At 40.6% G+C, this 18,057-nt stretch overlaps 1 protein-coding gene across 3 annotated transcripts in view; it reads right to left on the minus strand.

The window, feature by feature from the left end:
* SATB2 (SATB homeobox 2) overlaps positions 1-18,057 on the minus strand; it is a 189,280-nt gene that overhangs the window by 20,045 nt on the left and 151,178 nt on the right. For all 3 annotated transcript variants that reach the window (XM_047722385.1, XM_047722386.1, XM_047722384.1), the window contains one exon: positions 15,678-15,875. In XM_047722385.1, coding sequence (XP_047578341.1) covers positions 15,678-15,875 — 198 coding nt within the window. The remainder of the gene's footprint in view (positions 1-15,677; positions 15,876-18,057) is intronic.

The raw sequence follows: 18,057 nt of genomic DNA on the forward strand, positions 1-18,057 counted from the left end.
ATTTGTGAAAAGCACTGCCAAAAAGACAATTCATTTGGTAGACCCAGAAAAGGCAAAATTTACCGCATATACTGGAGCAACGGGTATTAAATAATCATCTCTGAATAAACTCTACAAATCAATATGGTCCTTTTGGTCTAAACTACAGACGGCACTGCCTAAAGGAAATCTCTAAGGTCAACCAGCAATTAACTGAAAGGTTTTGATTGAAAATGCTATTGACTGCTTTCATATCAGACAGCTTCCTGGTTATTACACTGCATGGGCTACATAGGTGCCAAGACATTAAACTGTCAATAATCTATTAATACTGGAGTGTTACGCTCACTCCCCCTGAATCTGCAGGCAAAGATACTGAAGCCAAGTACCTGCTTAGAACTCTTGCAAATTCCCCAACCCTGATAGGAAAATCGTATCTTTATTACGTCCCAGCTTAAATGCCTTGGAGCACTGACAGACTATAAGAAAAATATTCAGATAATAAATGCTTATTCAGACACGTTAAGCTAACATTTATTTTTCAAAGAACTGCTGAAGGGACGGCGACCATGTCCTAGAATCTGCCTTTCTTTCTAAGCCATATTTAACAGTTTCTAAATTGAATGTAATAAACACTTTACAAAGAGAAATGAGAAGTTATTTAAAGTGGGGCTCATAGGTCCCTGCCACTCAGCATCTGGAAAGCAGTTATACACGGGGGCGGGGGGGGGGACTTTTAATGAATTTAATAGAGAAAAGCACTTTAATTAAATGCTGTCAAAGTGGATTGTATTAATGACTACACACAGAGGAATTTAAAGCAAGCCAAGTTTATTTAGCAAATAGAAACTGGGCGCTCGAGGCCTGCGAGTATTTATGTTCCCGTGGTTGCCGTACATCTAGGAGATGATGATGGTGCCAAATGAAACCATTGAGTTATTAGATATGATTTTTATTTATTGTGTATTATTAAAGTTTCAAAGGCCTCGGGGGGAATTCACTTCATTTTCAAAATGAAATACCACACTTGATCAGAAAGGGTTAAGAAAATATTGTCCCCCAATTTTTTCTGGGCTCTGGAATTTTGATGCAGCCGAGTGGCTAACGAGGACGACCTTTTCCAGGGTTACCCAGTCAGAGTCCACTCTACTGCAGAGCAGTGGCAAAGAAATCGATGACAGTATTTCTTCTATGACTTTTTTTCCATTTTTTTTTCTTCCTTTCAGTGATTTGTCACTAAACATAATTCATTCTATTATACATAGCAATAAGCTGAAAAATGACCAAAGCTCCTAAAAATCCCCATGAAAATTTGGTTGCCATAACTTTCTTAATGAAAAACATGAGTAGCACAAACTTCTACAAAGGAAAAGGTATCAAATGTTTGGCTTGGGGCAATAGGGGAAAAAGGGTCTTCCTCAGTGTCTTCTACTCAGAGGCTGACCACAGAACCAACCTATTATTAATGATAATATTTTAAAAATAAACAAAGAAAATATGAGCCCTAATGCATAAAAGCTGTAAAAGATTGAAAAGCTGGTCTGGCTGGAAAATACTATGTGTGTGTCAAAATGATTTTCTCTACCGTTTGTAAAAATGTAATTATCCATGATACGCTATTATCCATGATACGCTACAAGGTGAGGGATTTCAAGTAAATCCATTGGAAGCCGAGGATTCGCCTTTGGTCTTTAGTTCCTGACACCACCATGCCTGTGAGATCACAGACCCCTGCCATGATTTACCACATCCTTCTTGCAGTTATATATACACTCTCTCGGCCATCTTTAGATTTTAATTCAAAACATGAGGAAGGGGGAGAAGAGAAACGTGAGGATAGGAGAAAAAAACAAAACACAAAACCCAGCACCTATTTCCTTTCAAGAACAGAGTAATGATCACAAATGAAGACTTTCAACTTTCTAAATAAATAATCTAATTTTTTACCCCCCGGCACCCCCTCCCCAATCCAAGCTATTTATTAATATCATATGTTAGATCTGTGTCTTTGTAGTTCTGGAGCTTATAAAGCAACTCTGCTTTTCCCATCTGTGCCAAGATGTTTCAGACTAGTCTTTGAAATGCTGCAAATGCAGATGAGTATGGCATAAAATGCGAGCTCATTCCACACACATTCTATAAGGAATGGCGACACAGAACACAGATGCCCGTGCATGTTTACAGTGTCCTACACAACCCTGCTTCATATACACAAGAGTGTAGAGATCATTCCAGCATAGCATGCTATCTCTAATATGTCTGTTCTGGGAGCTCAAAAGAAATGGGTTCGTTCTTTGCAAATAAAATGGCAAAAAAACTTCTCCCCTGGTACATCAGTCGCTCTAATACGAAGATACAGCAGAGTCATCGACAGATAGCGCACACCAGAGCATCTGATCCAGAGTATGTTTTACAAGCCAAAGAATTCATCCATTTGCTTCTCTCCTTTCATTACTAAGTAAGTGCTGTATTAACATACAGCGCACCCGTTTAACTGTTTTAGTTCTACCTCTTTGCGAGGCTTTCGTGTCCCATGGACAAGCTCAAATGAGGATTTCTCTCAGAAGGATATCCTTCAATCGTGCCTTACGTGGAAATAGTGACACCGGCCCACAATCCCTTTCGACTCTTCCATTACCACACTTTTGAGTACACTGTTGACATGAATTGTCCAAAAACTGAAATGAGGAAAACTTTATTTGAAAAATCATTTGCATTTAGATATCGTATCTCTATAGTATGTGCTCACGTCAGCATATTCTGTTCATTTAGATCACAAAAGAAATAAGAAGATCTCTCCATAGCCACATGTGTTTCTTTAGGAATTCACATCATAGATTTTTGCTCCCTGAGATTAAAGTACCTTTTAAAAAACAAGTGACTTCTTACTGTAAAATAAAGGATTCAGTTTATCATATCTAAGAAAGTAACCATGTTAAAGTAACTTGTCCTTTTTCCTACCTCAAACCTGTAGGGTGTTGAGACTAGGGATTCATTGTGCTACGTGGTTTTGATTCTGCAAAATGAGTCTAACCAGATATTCCAATTAGTCTCAACTATTATATATTCACAGAGAAAAATAAACTTTCTTGAATATGAAAAAATAAATTTAAACTAAGGAAGAGTATGAAGGGGAGAGAGTAGAAACAAGGACTGCTTAAATGAACTATTTTCTGGAAGAAAAAAAAAAAGATAAACTAATTTCTGTGTCTGGGTGATCAAGAGAGCTACATACAACCAACCAGCCTTTCAGTTCTAGAAACACCTTTCTTTCCCACAGTTGTTTTTTCATGTCTTTATGAGAAATAAGTATATGGATATCCACAGGGCTTGGGAAAAAAAAGTTACCTGGAGTCTTTTCAGTGTTGAGCCTGGTAATTGTGCAGGAACTAATTCTCTAGAGAAAAAAGCCCCGATTGGAACATTTGCCAATTTTTGTAGTACTCCCACCATGGCCAGTGCCATTCTACTGAGGGTTTAACAACTGCCTTTCAAAATTCCTGAAAATTGAACAATCAGTGCCTGTGAGCCAGTTTAAGTTTTATCCCGCGCACCCCGAGTCTGCTATGGAACGCGACACCCATCCGTCTCCTGCCTCCCAGACTCGCTCACTAGAATTCCTTTGCCTGGCCTGACTTACCTGTCGCTTTCCGAGCCCCAAAGTGATTAGGATGACCCTGATGTGATATACAATTCAACAAAAGACTCCATATCAAAAGGTGAAGGGTTATATGACTTGCAGTGAATTAGATCTAGAAACAACTTGTGAGGAAATTGAACTTATGACCTTAGAACTGTCAAATCTATCCAGTTTGCTTGATCTCCCATTTCTAGGGTTAAACTGAGTAATCATAAAATAAATGAATTTCAGAACTTTGGCAGTTTTCCTTTAATTGAAAGTGTGCTTTTCTATCATTACAAGGGGAAGTTCCAGACTTTGACTTAATAAAAATCAGCGGTAGTTTTCAGCCACATTAGATTTCCACACTAAACAGAAACAGCTGAGAAGCCACAGTAGGTAGGTTTGGTTACAACAGTTTGAAACTCAGTGGCTGACTTTCTCTTGCAATTGTCATAACTATGAATCATAAGAAAATCAACTGGAACTTTCTGAGCTGATAAAAGGTGTGCATCTTCTGTTATTTTGTTGTTAATTTGTTTTCCCAACATCCATTTGAACCTCCCAGAAGCAATGTGGTTTGGTTTTGTTTTCTACATTTTCATTAAAATACTCAAATGGGAATCGGAAATAAATAGACCAACTCACAGAATGAGTGTTTAAGCTACAAAGAGTCTTGGGATCATCCAACCCATGTTACAACAATTTACAAAAAGTGGAAGGAAACTAAGGAATAAAACTCATCATCCACAGTTACATGCTCAGTTCTCGTGACTAGAGTCTATGTCACTTTCAGGGCCGTTTTCTTTATTGTATCTTCTTTTTTTCTCATTTTATCAGAGCGGTTGTTGGAAAATAGAGACGGAAAGTAGTAGTTTATTCGTTACGAGATAATCAAGCTCCTGAAATAGTGACTAGAAAGTTTTGGGGGGAGGGTAACAAACACATACAGTAAAATTTTAAGTATTTGAGAACTTTCTACTTTAACGCCATGCTACACTTGAATTTAAGCAAATCCTAAGCATCTATTTTAAGTGTGTTTTAAAAAACTATAACCAGAAGGCCTTCCTTTCAAAAAAAAAAAAAAAAAGCATTTATGTTTGTTTCTATCATGATGTAAGCAAGACATCCCCATTTTCCAAAATTAAAATCAAATGGTTGTACTTTTTATCAAGTTCTTAACCCTGTGGCTTTCAGTCACGGAGCCATCACTTAGACGTCTGTTGTGACCTGCACTTCAAATAGTTTGTTACCACCAGCAGGAAAAATTTGCAAGTGTTTTACTTTTTGCTTTTGGTAAATCAAAGCGGATTCTATACCCCTTCTACAATGACACTGTTCAATGTATACTCGCCTTCTTGTTTACTTGCACACGAGGGAAAGAGGGAGATGTCCAGGCAGTGATGCCGGGAACTGAGTCGCTTATACGAAAACCACCCTTATCATTTGCACTATGAGGACCCATGAAAGAGTGAGCTGAGATCTTAGTAAATTTCACATCTTTGCTCAACACATCACTACGCAGCCTGCTCTGTAAAAGCCTATACTCATTTGCCTGTGGGCCTCCAAGCAACTCAAGACCAGAGATCAGTTATTTCCCCGGTGTTGAGTCCGTCGGAGGCCAGTACAGAGCTGCCGAAGTGGCAGACACTCTCCGAACCCTCCGCGAAAGAAACTCCAACGTCATCAGGGCATGGCACCCTCACAGCACTGAGGATTCTAATGTGTTGCAAAAAGGACAGCAGAACTCACAGCTTAAAAAAAAAAAAAAAAAAAGTACCAATTTACTTTTATAATATCCAGTGGCATTTTTTATGCCCTAGAGGGATTTTATTCAGAGCTGAGAAGAAAAGTGTCTCACTTACTTTCAAGGAACTTATGCTTTTTGTTGTTGTTGTTTTAATAATTTTTTATGGGTAGCAAGCAGAGGACGGACGCCTCAGTCTCTGCCCTTACCAGGTGGCATCCCTTGCATCCCCCATGGCGCAGAGGGCCGTCCTCCCGCCCTGGCTCCGGGGGGTAGCAGCTGACACGGCCACTCCTCTATAATAGTAACTTTTAAAAGAGCTTGGAAATGTAGAAAGATCAGATAAAACCACACAGCTCAGAGTTTCTCAATCTGTCCCAAAACAAGTACATAACACGCACACAACAAAGGCAAGGCACTCTCTCACATTTTTCTGTAGAATTCTACACTGACACTATCCTTGGTTTCACTCCGAACTCCTCAGAGTAGAATTATTTCACTGAGTAGTATTTTTCATACTCATGGAGCTCAGATACCACTATTATTTCTCAGGTGCAATCACATTCTCATGTAAGCCTCAAATGATCCTGAAGATGTGAAGTTTTCCAGAAAACTTAAGTGGCCTCTGCAAGACCCAAGACCTCCGAGTCCAGCGGTGGCCCTGGAATTCACCCCAGACCTTCTGAAGATCCAATCCCCCTCTCCTCTTCAGCCATGCTCTTGAAGCTACTGGCAGAGCTACCGTTTTGATTGACTTGAATAAGCAACATGACAATTTGTATCACTTATGTGTAAAAAAGGAAGAAGAGGAGGTTAAAAGAAACCTAACTTTCATTTAGATATTTTACTTTCTCTAGAAATATTTTTTAATCAGACAGTTCAAAATCTCATAAACATGGCTGCATGACGATGTATCTGTGAGTCAAGTTTGTCAATTCCATCTGCTTCCCAGCATGAAGCCTCTTACCTCTTAAGAAGGCAACTGGGACTGGGCTTTCCAAGCCCCCTGCCTACTCTGTTTCAGCTGCAACCATCCCACAGATTTGCGAACTTGTTTGAGTGACTAGGCCCAAATCAAAGGATGTGAAGTTAGTACCCTCGCTCTGACCCATTAAATGAAGAGCATTTCATCCACCAGAGAAGTCTCTTTCTAAGATGTGCACACCTGTTTCCTCTGTGAAGATGAGGAATGCCTTTCAATGACAAATGCTCTGGGGGAAAATTTAAGGAGAAAATGTGAAAGAGGCTTCCATGGTCCTAGAACAGCTTGTGTTTTTCTGTCACAATAGTCCATTGTTAGGAGACACCTGACCCTCCAAGGACCACAGCTTTATCAAAACATGCCCAGTGAGCCAGGTGGGTTCACTGAAGGACTCAGTTCAAGTACACCAATGAATTAGCCTATATAACCCGCCACCAAGGAATAGGGTTGCTACTTGGAGAAGTCACCCCGGGTGGAGAGAATGAACATAACCAGGGCAAAAAAAAAGGAGGATCTGTGTGGTCAGGGAGAAATTAAGGTGGAATGGACACACTTATTATCCAATTTTTTCTTTTTTTTACCAAAACCACATTTTAAAATGCCATTCAATCAGTAATCTATACAGGTAATTCTTTCTAGAACTGTGTAGATCCCTTCAGACTCTAGAGAATAGATTCAGAAAGTCTGTTTTGATACTTTCAAATTTTTTAAAGGTAATATCATCTCTCTGAGAAGCTCAACATGTTTTAAAGATATTATCCGGTATATTCGAGAAACAGCTTGAAAAACCGAGAGATGGCATCTCAAGTCAGCTTCAGAGAAAGAAACAGAGCCTATGGATTCCACTAAATCATAGTCTGAATTCTAGATTACGGTAAGGTAGCCTGAGGGAAAATGAAATCTGTTTAAAAAAATGCAACTCTGAGTGGAGGAAAAAACTGCTCAATATATGTGTGAAATTTTGTATGTTTCATTCACTGTTGTACACATGGTGCCTAGAATTAATACCTGGTACGCTGACGGAGCTAAACAAATAATTGTTGAATAAATAAGTGAAAATACAAGAATACAAATAGCTAGGCTTCTCAATTGTGTCTGTAACTTGAGGCCTAAAAACAGTCTTATTAATCAATTTTAATCATCTTTACCAAAAGCCAGACTTGGCTTGATACCTATACAAGTATAAAGGAATGTATTTTCCTTTTCACAGAGGAAGTGTAACAAGACCCTTGATTAGAACAATGACACATCGATATCCACAAATGTCTTCATATTAGCTTAAGTTTGTTGTTGTTGTTTTTTGTGGGCTGGGGGGAAAGGCTGCATTTAATGCACTATCTTCGTCTATTTGTTTTGTCTCTTTTTTCCATTTGCTCCACACTGCTTGTATTCAAACAGTTTGCCCCTTCACAAAACTAGCCATTGCCTTCCCATTCTTTCAGATTAAAAGAAAAAAGCATTTCAGATCATTGAAAATTAAAAAATAAATAAATAAATAAGAAGGAGGGTAGGAAGGAAAAGAGAAGGGAGGAAAAAACAGCCACAATGAGTTGGCTAGTAGACTAGCAAGAACAGCCCCTAACAAATTTCACAGCAATATTTTTTAAAAAGATAACTAAACTTTACATTCAAAAATATTATCTTTAGTCTTCTTTTCCTATCAGAACATCAAGAAAAGGCCACAGTGCTAAAGGTTTTGCCTTATACCTCGTTTCATTTAATAACAGCAGAAGGAAAAGGACAACAATGTATACAAGGAGAAGCCTCCTGTCCTCACAACTTCAACAAACAGACACAAAGTTTTAGTGGTTTCTGAGCTCCGGGCCCTGCAGACACTCGTATCCACCAGGAGCATTTGTACCAATGGAAATGACACAGCTAATCCCTTCTCTTCCCTTTATCCAGCAGTGTTAGGCAAAGTGCCTTCTATTCAGTTTTAGGATCTAAAAAAAAATGAGGAGTGTATCAGTAACGGACAGCATGATCTAAAGAGACTGTGTTGCCTCTCCAAAATGCAAAATATCAAAATTAGGATATTATTTAAAGAAACATAGCAATTATAGAACAGCAAGCTACCAAAGAAACCAAGGTTCTCTATGTTCCCACAGGGCAGGAAAAGACTGGGAGAAGTGGAACCCAGCTGTTTGAAAGTTCACTTCCAACCAAAAGCTAACCCTGAACACTTAATTTGGAACGTGGTGTGTTATTAACGTTTGGCCACTCATAGGGAGAGCTCTGCTTGGCAAAAACACTAGGACAATCCTACGAAGAATGAGAAGCAGTAAGCTAACTCCAATTATTAAAATCATAAGCCTACTAAATTGTTGAACCCACTTTAAAGAAATAAATAGGCAGACCAAGGTTACTATAAAATTCTAAGTTTAATTTCTATTAGTATCTATAGCACAGTGCCTAAACACATGGAAGGAAGCACATGATAAATGTAAGGAAAATGGCCATAAAATAAAAAAGCATAATACTTTGGGATCTAGAGAACTTCAAACCAATCTTCGGCATTTGTTTCCTACTCCTTACATGTCTATAGCATTTCACATTAAAAAAGTCATACAAGGGCGCCTGGGTGGCTCAGTGGGTTAAGCCGCTGCCTTCTGCTCAGGTCATGATCTCAGGGTCCTGGGATCGAGTCCCACATCGGGCTCTCTGCTCATCAAGCAGCCTACTTCCCTCTCTCTCTCTCTCTGCCTGCCTCTCCGTCTACTTGTGATCTCTCTCTGTCAAATGAATAAATAAAATCTTAAAAAAAAAAAAACCTCATACAAATCTCCTTTGATATAAGAATTGTATATGAGATTTGTTAATCATTCCTGCAACCATCTACCCTGATATATGTGGGGTCATAGGAGTCATGATCTACTAAAAGGCTCTAACTTTCCGGCCCAAGGGCAACCCATTCATAAGTTACTTACAGCTGGTCTATAGCCAGTTAGCTTTCTACTTCCCTTTCCTCTGGAGTTTATCCTAACATTATCCCCAACAGAGCTCTTCTTTTAAAATGCAGTGCCTTCTAAAGTAAGCATTCAATGCTGGAACACTGGAAAGAAATAAAATAAAATAAAATAAAATAAAATAAAATAAAATAAAATAAAATAAAATGGAAAAATAAACAAAAAATAAAATAAAGTAAGTATTCACATTACTGTTTGGAAATTAAATGTCAAGACAGTTTGCCTTCGTGAGGATAAGGTGGACCAGTCAGTTTCCCTGTTATAAAAATTTAAATTAGTAGTAAATACAGAGTGGGCAAAAGGAGCTGGGTTTGATAAAGGCACAGAAAAGAAGTCCTGAAGTAGAGCAGAGGTCATGGGCAGGTCAAGGTTTTGAGGGGGAAGGATTATAATCCAGTAAAATTACAAGTAGTAAACAGAAGTTATAGGATAGACAAAGATATAAATGATAAATTAGGTGATGATGCGAAAAAAAGCTTGCTACCAGAAGGAATCTGACATGGGTTAGAGCTATGTTACATCAAGGTTAGCAAACGAGAGGGAGAACCCATGAATTTCCATGAATGCTGAACTCCCAGTTCCAGGTTCAGAGAAACTTAACCATATTCATAGTCCTACATCTGAATTTTCAGAGGTTGTATCACTCTCCATTTCCCTTAATGTATCTCTCATAACTAAGCTGGGAATTCCTGTCTTGCAATAACAAAACAAAATAAAACAAAACAAACCCCCTCCCAAAACTTGAAGAAACTTTTAAAAGGTAAGCAAGCAACTTGCCTAAATCTCTAAAAAAGAACAAAGCCACAGCTAATGTCTAATCTACTAGTTCAGGTGTTCTTAATGAGCTCCTTCAACTTTCTGACAGCATCATTGAAAATAACCTTTCTACTATATTTTGGAAGAAATGGTCCCAAGATGGAAATGTCCTTTTTTCTAGGAAAAAAAAAAAGAAAAAAGAAAAAAAGGTTGCAAATGACCTCCAAACTTCTTTATTCCTGAATGACAAATTAAATCTGAACATGGTGAAAAGCTGACTGATAACAGTAGAAATGCAGAATGTTCTTCAAGTTGAATAAAAACACACAGGATGACATAATGTTAATATGAAAAAGCGCTGGCGTGGCTCCTCATGGACAGTCAGGGACTCTCAAAGTTTTCCCAAGTAAGGACAGGTCACTTTTTAGGGGGCTGTCCTGCACACGGCAGCCCACATGGCAGCACTCCTGGCCCCCGCCCTGTCGATGCCAGTAGCACCTCCAAGTTATAATAACTGGAAATGTCCCCAGACACTGCCAGATAGCCCACGAAGGGCAAAGTCACCCCTGGTTGAGAACCACTGGCTGATCCCAGTGACAAGGAATTGTTGGCTTTGAAAGTACTTAGAACTCCCTGGAGTGGGCAGTGGTCCAGACGAGCGGAGGTGCGACGCTGGTGTCAGCTGTCACCCACCAGGTCTCACATTCTTACTCAGTGTATGGCATGGAATTTTAAAACAAGTACGCGTCAGGAAACCACACGGCAGCAAGCTCAGAATTCCTGAACTTACGAAATAAGCCATGGAAACACTGTGGTGGAAATATAATGAAGCAATAAAGCACAAACGACACAGACAGGAACGATTTGGCAAACGCTCCCCAATCAACCCCACTCACTGACCTAGTCAGGGCATGAGCAATGTCCTTTCTTCTCGCTGCATTAAAAGGGGAGTGTGGTCAGGGGAAAGACTGGATGCCAAACATGCCTGTGTTTTCATTCAGCTGGTGATTCTGGCTTCAAGCAAGGCTCAGTGTCTCTGCTCCAGTCTTTCCAACTATAAAATGGTAATAATGAATACCCTGACTTAACTAGTTTTTGATTCTAAGTGGAGGATATCCATTCACCATGGGGCCTCAGGTCATCATAACCACTAGGGGGGAAAATCGCTATAACCACGAGAAATAATTTTGTCTCTGACTTTCTGGCACGAAAAAGTGGAATTATTTCATCTTTTTCATGGACTGTTTTAGCTTCCCATGTCATCTCACCTATATTGATCTTCTTTGTGGTATCTAAACAAGGACTAAAAACATTATGTATATCAGTATTTTTCTTTTCATTATCAACCTCTGAAGGAAACTTTTTAGGCATTCCTCCCCCCACCCCATAGTCATTTCCCCTGCTTCGTTAAATCTTAATACCAGAGATACTGAATATCTCTCCACGTACCGTGTCCCTTTGAAAGGCCACAAACCACTGTAAAGTGAAGATGTCTATGTTCACCAAGAATCCATTTTTACTCCCTATAGCAATATTACCCCCACTGAGGGTCATGGTAAAGATGGATCTAGTTTATAATGTGTGTTCAGCCTGGAAAGTTACCTTCTACATAACAGGGATTTTTTTTTTTTTTTTTAAGTAATCTCTATACCCACCCTGGGGCTCGAACTCCTCACCCTGAGATCAAGAGTCACATGCTCCAGATGGAGCCAGCCAGGCATCCCTACACAGCAGGGATTTCAGTGACAGTTTCTAAAGAGACGGAGTCCTGGAGAGAAAACTGGAGCGAGCAGGCAACTCAGTTATAACAGCACAGCTGGACCTCACCTGGGGGAGTCCAGACTCCCATGGGGGAAACGCCTCACTCTTCTAGGACCGCAGGGTTCTGGGGCTCACAGCACCTCTTAGTGGCCCCAGCCTAACTTTATCTCAACTATAACCCAGCTTCATCTCTGAAGGGACAGTCCATCAAACACGCATTTCTCGGCAAGCGTATAAAAAGCTTCTGCTAGGTGTTAGAATTATAAAAATAAATGGCACATAATGGGGACCATGGAAGAAATCAGAATCATGTGCAAAGGCACCTTGGGGTGTAGAGCTGGAGTCACAGGGGCAAGGCAGCCTTTCAGGGGCAGAGCGACATGATAGGGTCTGAAGGAATGATGCGGACAGGATGTGCGTGCACATGTGCAGGGGGGACAGTGGGGCTCCATCTCACCACAGGATGGTGAGTCCTGAGTGTCAGCTCCAGCCATGGGGCCCAGGGTCAGATCTGATTTTCTGCACTGTTACACAAAATTGGGATTGGATGTCAGATCTCCTCATTTTGAAGGGTGGGCTTAAATTTTTAAAACCCTCTGCGGCTCAGAAAAAGAAACACAAGCGCAGGCAATGTCACACTATCAACATGTAAACTGTCTGCCAACCAATGGCAGGAAAAATGCCCCGTCTTCCTTAAGGGAAGAGGCTGGGATGCTGAGGGACTTCTCACATCACAGAAAACACCAAATGGGGCAGGGCTGATACGAAGCGGCTCCTTCCTTTACCTAGTCCATCAACGGGGGCCTAATTCAACAGACAATCTGGTGCATAGTTCAGCATGACAGCTCATATCTTTACTGTTGAAGAAAACCCAGGAATGGTATACCCCAGCTACTTAAGGAAATTTAAATGGCGCCCTTCCGTAAGCACAAGAGCAGCGGACACCTGCGTGATTTTTGCTATGCCCTATGCATCAGAAGATCTCCGTAAGCATCGTTGACACTTCTGCTTAGCAACTAGACAACAGTGCAGTCTCTGCCTCACTAGACAAAATGCAACAACACCAAACTAGTATCACCCCACATCAAATTCCTACAACATGTCAATAATTGCATCTCCCTAAAATTCTGTTGATACAAGAGCACGAATGAAGCCTAACCCTGAGTCCAGTGGCTTAACTTCCACACAATTAGACATTTTTTAGTAGTTTGGGATCTTTTATTAAAATGCAGTTATCCCTAAGTCGCAGAGGCTGTGCCCACTGCATTCCCCAATCTCAAGAGTTCTGCCACCTAGTCCCATTTATTTTTCTTCATTTTTCATATCATGACTATAATATAAAATTAAGCCGAAGTCTTGTGTTTTGCTGACAAACAAATGCAGCATTTCAAACCAGTGTCACTGAGAAACTGGCAAAATGTAAAAAAAAAATAAATAAATAACATATTGAAGAATTTCACAGTAGAAAAAAAAGAATTTCACAGTAGTTACGGGATCAAGGTCAACGGCTAAGTCAAAGTCAATGTAGAGAAAATTACCTTATTTGTAAACTCTTTGGCTAAGACCTGAGTGATAGGAATAACCTTTTATAAAATAAGTGAATTCTCTTAGTGATATCAGAAGTTAATGTTAATAGCCACAAAGTGCTTAAAACTGAAAAAGGAAAATTACAGGGTGACTCTTTCTTAGCCATTAAATATTGTTAGCACACTCTAGTTTTGACATACCAACATAAAAGATAATAAAACTCATAAATCAATTGGCGGTCTGCTTCTCTGATTTACTTTACTCAAGCTGGTCAGTTAGAATATTATATATTGAATATCCTCTTACCTCCCTAAACATAGGGATCTCAGAGAGATGAGAACTTCTGGACAAAAAAATGGAGAAAGAAATATATAGGAACCATCATCCAAATGAAGGGAGGTCCTTAATTATAAAGGTTTTAGGATTTTATCTCAAACTTCCCTACATTTCCAGCTTTGTCATCATCTTATGATTAAAAACTGGACACTCTAAATGTCCACAATGAATCAGTTTTTCACTTCCGTTCTATTTCCACTTCACCTGAGCTGAACTAAGATGGGCCCGGAATGAGAAGTCCATACAAAGTTGGTGGTTCCCTGAAGCTAGTCTTGGCCTGTGTTGGTTCAAAACAGAAGTTTTGACTAGTTCACATCAAAACAAGAGAAGCAAGGGTGACAGTGAGTTTTTCACATGACTGAATTTTCATGTGACTGACTATGATTTCATAGTTTATGAGAACTTTTGTCTGAGGCTATTCTTTTCATTCACTTATTGATATTAAAGAGTATTTTATTTTATGAAATGATATGGATAATAAATTGGAGCATCCCTTCAATTTTTCAAATCAATGCATCCTCCAAAAGAAAAGGTCAATGAACCTGTATTAGCACCCTTTTTAATTTCTACTGAATCTCAAAAGCTGAAGAACACAGCTCTTAGCATGTCTGTTTAATTATCTGTAGGAAGGTGTCTGGTGTTTGTATGAGGCCCCCACCAGGAAAGAATAGGAGAGGGAAGGGGGAACGTGGGTCATGAAAGGAAAGCCCTGGGGCTCACCTCAGGGGAAGGGGTTTCCCCTACCATGAGTCCAGGCCCAGAACAGGGGCTCCAACACTTATTTGTGTACTATTATCTCCTACCTGCTCTCAGTTCACTGCGACTATTTTAAGAGAATGCTTCTAGCTGTATGAACTCATGAGTCTAATCATTTGGGCAATTCACTCTGTGACTTTGGAAACTGACCAATGACAGCATGAAGGCACTGACTGAGATGTCAGTATTTGGATGATAAGTGATAGAATGGACCCATTGACTTCTGGCTTCTCCCCCAGGCATGTGGGATGAGATCGAAGTGAAAGGAGGCAAGGAAACCTCAGGGTAGAACATTTTGCCAAGTCCTTCACTGCCTCTCCTTTGACATCTTGATCAAGAAAGGCACCCCATCCTTCCTTTGCTCTCCTCCTCTTCTCTCCCATCTTCACACACACGCATACAAGCATGCATTCCTGCTTCCTCTCGCTACACCAAAGGAGGCTCAGATAGGAGCCCTGCAGGGGCCTCTTCGGGGGTAGCTGGGACTGCTGGTACTGGACAGTAGGACAAATCTTAAAAGCTCTCCAAAAATTTGTGGGCAAACTCTAAGGGGTCAAAATTTGGGGTATTAGCCTAGTTAATATTTCTTCCTGAAAGTCACTGATTTTTAGACTGCAGCAAGTCTCAGGAGCTAAACTCAATTGTTTTCAGAAAGAAATACCATTTCTCTCAAGGAGAGCAAATACTAACTGAACAAAACATGCAACACAAATGAACACAGATTTCCAAAGGAGAGGAAACCCAAAACAGCAAACACTCATCTAAAAATTCTGAGAATCTATCATAATTTCTATCAAGGTTCGGTTGAGTTCAATGGTATTCTCTCGCTCATGTGGATATTTCTGTCCCTCAGCATAGCCAAACTTTCTTTCAGGGATTTTAGATTATTTATTAGCTACTTCGGAGTTCTTTCTTTAGAAAACGCTGGAAACTATGAACTGTGTTTTCTGACTGGGAGATTTAATTCTCCATGAGTGCTCTGGCTTCAGAGTCCCACAGGTAAAACACGCTCAGGAAAGCAGTTGCCTTCGGATTCAACTTCTCACTCATGTTTCTCCACGTGGGCATGCGCGGACACAAACATGCACGTGCGCACCTCGTACCCCCTAGGAGAACAGGGTCCTCTGTCCTTGGAGACATGGCATGAGACACCTTTCAGTGGGAGGTGGTGTGCTGTGCCCCTCTAACCCTTGACAGCTGCTGCCACCAACCGCCCTGCTCAGGTTAGGGGAAGGAGGGGACGCTGACCTGCACTGGCTCAGGGGGGAGTTGGACCACGTGCTGCATGCGCTCACTGTGGTGATGTCTCGACTCTTCCTCATAGATCACATCCCTCTCGTGCTGGGGAAGGTTCAGGAAGCGGCGGATGGTACAGAGGTTCTCCCAGAGCGTGCGGTTCTCTGGGCTGGGGTTCTCCTTCCAGCGGAGCAGTTCGCACAACCAGCCCTAGGGAAAGAGAGACAGAGAGAAGGTCCCCTGGGTTAATCTGTAGGGCGCAGAGCAGCAGAGAATGGCTGGACTGCAGTGCAGTGCTGTCCCAGTGTAGCATGGTTTTCTGTCACAATTGTTCCTCCCGACGCAGGAGGACACCGCGACAGCCTGACAATTCTGAAAAACCAACCAGCGACCACGGAGCTGGTTACCCCCATGCCCAAGAGTTTTCGTTCTTGTTAATTACCTTATCCCCTTCCCACTGAATACACTCTCAATGAATTTACAGGTCCTTTGTAAAAGACACTCAAGCAAGGTGACAGTTACCCAATTCTCTGGAAAAAAAAAAAAAAAGTAATTCATGTTGCTCAGCTACAGTTTTTAAAAATTACCCAGCTGGATAGTTTCCATCCTAGAAGAAGAGTGGAAATGAACATACACGTACTACAACTAGTGAATTCTAAAGAAGAAAACATGTCTGAGTGTAAATGGCACTGAACTCTCTAGAAAGGAAATAGTCTTAGAATTATCAGTAACTCCACAAAATAAAATCACCACCTTAGCTAGAATGAAAAAATCGTATTTTTGCTCCATCTCTGAATGCCTTGGGCTCTAGGCCCCCCTACCATCCCCTTCCTGCCACAGCCACACCTGCAGGAAGGTGGGCAGTTGGCCGGGTCACAACTGCAAATGTGTCTCCCAATTCTGGCATCCGGATGTTCTCTTGCTCGAAACTGCATGAGAAAGAAAATGTAATGCAAATAATGATGGATTATATGAAAATAATACAGAGGATGCTGTCAACATCGCTCACTGACTCATGTCAAAATATTTTACCCAGTAGCTTTCTAACCCATCACTTCCAAGCTCCATCGCTAATTTTAAAAACAAGAACTGTCCCACATCACGCCTCTTGCAAAAGAGTCAGTATTTTTCTAAAAAGGTGCCTAAATAAACACAAATAACTTTGTCAAAATTAAATCCCAAATCTCCACAAATTTTGTATCCTAACCTGTAAGCCAGTGAAAGTTCCCGACATGCATTATAAAAACCCCATATAATATCATAAGCCGTTGTTTGTCTAACTCTCCACTGTGTCTTCTGCCTTTACCCAAAAAAAGGCAAGATTTGATTATCTCCGCTGCATCAGCCAAGACAGCAACACCAGCTGTTCTCATTGTGCAGCCTCTTCCTCGCGGCCTCCATGTTAATAACCTGATCATTCCATTTTCTCCTTCAACCGCCGGCTGCAGCACCGCAAAGAGACAAAAACCCAGGCCCATCTGCAGCAGCTGTAAGCACTGAACTGTGAAGCCACTGGGGATTTATAAACTAATCTGTAACACAACACTGCCTTGTTTTTACAAGTGAGAGGCCACATTTGCGCAGACCTGATCTTTTCTTGCAATAAACTGGGAGCTGGGGAGAGTTAGAGGGTTAGGAAGAATGAAAACAAGATATCGAATCATTTGCTTGGAAATGTTTTTCCAAGTATTTTCATAGATTTTTTTTTTTCCAAGTCAGTTGAGAGACAGGTAAATGCTGATTTTCAAGGTGCAACATATATGAAGGTTGAAGACAATTCCATGTGTTAGTGCTATCAGAAAATAAATTATATTTAAAAAAAATCTCCTAGTCCCAAAGTGTTTCCTCAAGGGTTTCTCTGTACAAAGGAAAGAATTCTTGAAATGGAAAATAAACCATCTGTGGAAAAATAAGGTCCTCTTTCTCTGTCTTTTCAGAGATCTGAATAAGTCTCCAACTGAACTCTTTCAAATGTTCCAAACAGGTATGTTTAACATCTCCCAGGGGAAGCTATAGCACAGAGACCCATCATTTAACAGAAAATAAAAACAAAAACCTACATCTGTTAAAAGATGAAGTTCTGAGATACCCAGACCTTCAGGAGGACGGCACCTGCTGTTCCGCCTGAGGAGTGAAATGCATTGTGGGAAGCTGCAGCTTGAAAGGGGACAGGTGACAGCTGAGTGGTATCTCCACTTACGATACACGGAATGTCTCGCACAACATTCATTGCCGCATTTGATTTATATGCGCTGTTATAATCTGCACTCATTACAATCACTTAGGACAAACTACAGGCCTCGTTATGGACTGTGTGCTGTCTGCCATCAGTCTTTAAGAAGTGTGGTGCTCAATTTGCCCACTGACGTGCAAGGTCCTGACCTTGAAGCTA

This window comes from Lutra lutra, chromosome 3 (assembly GCF_902655055.1).
Source record: "Lutra lutra chromosome 3, mLutLut1.2, whole genome shotgun sequence".
Classification (NCBI taxonomy): domain Eukaryota; kingdom Metazoa; phylum Chordata; class Mammalia; order Carnivora; family Mustelidae; genus Lutra; species Lutra lutra.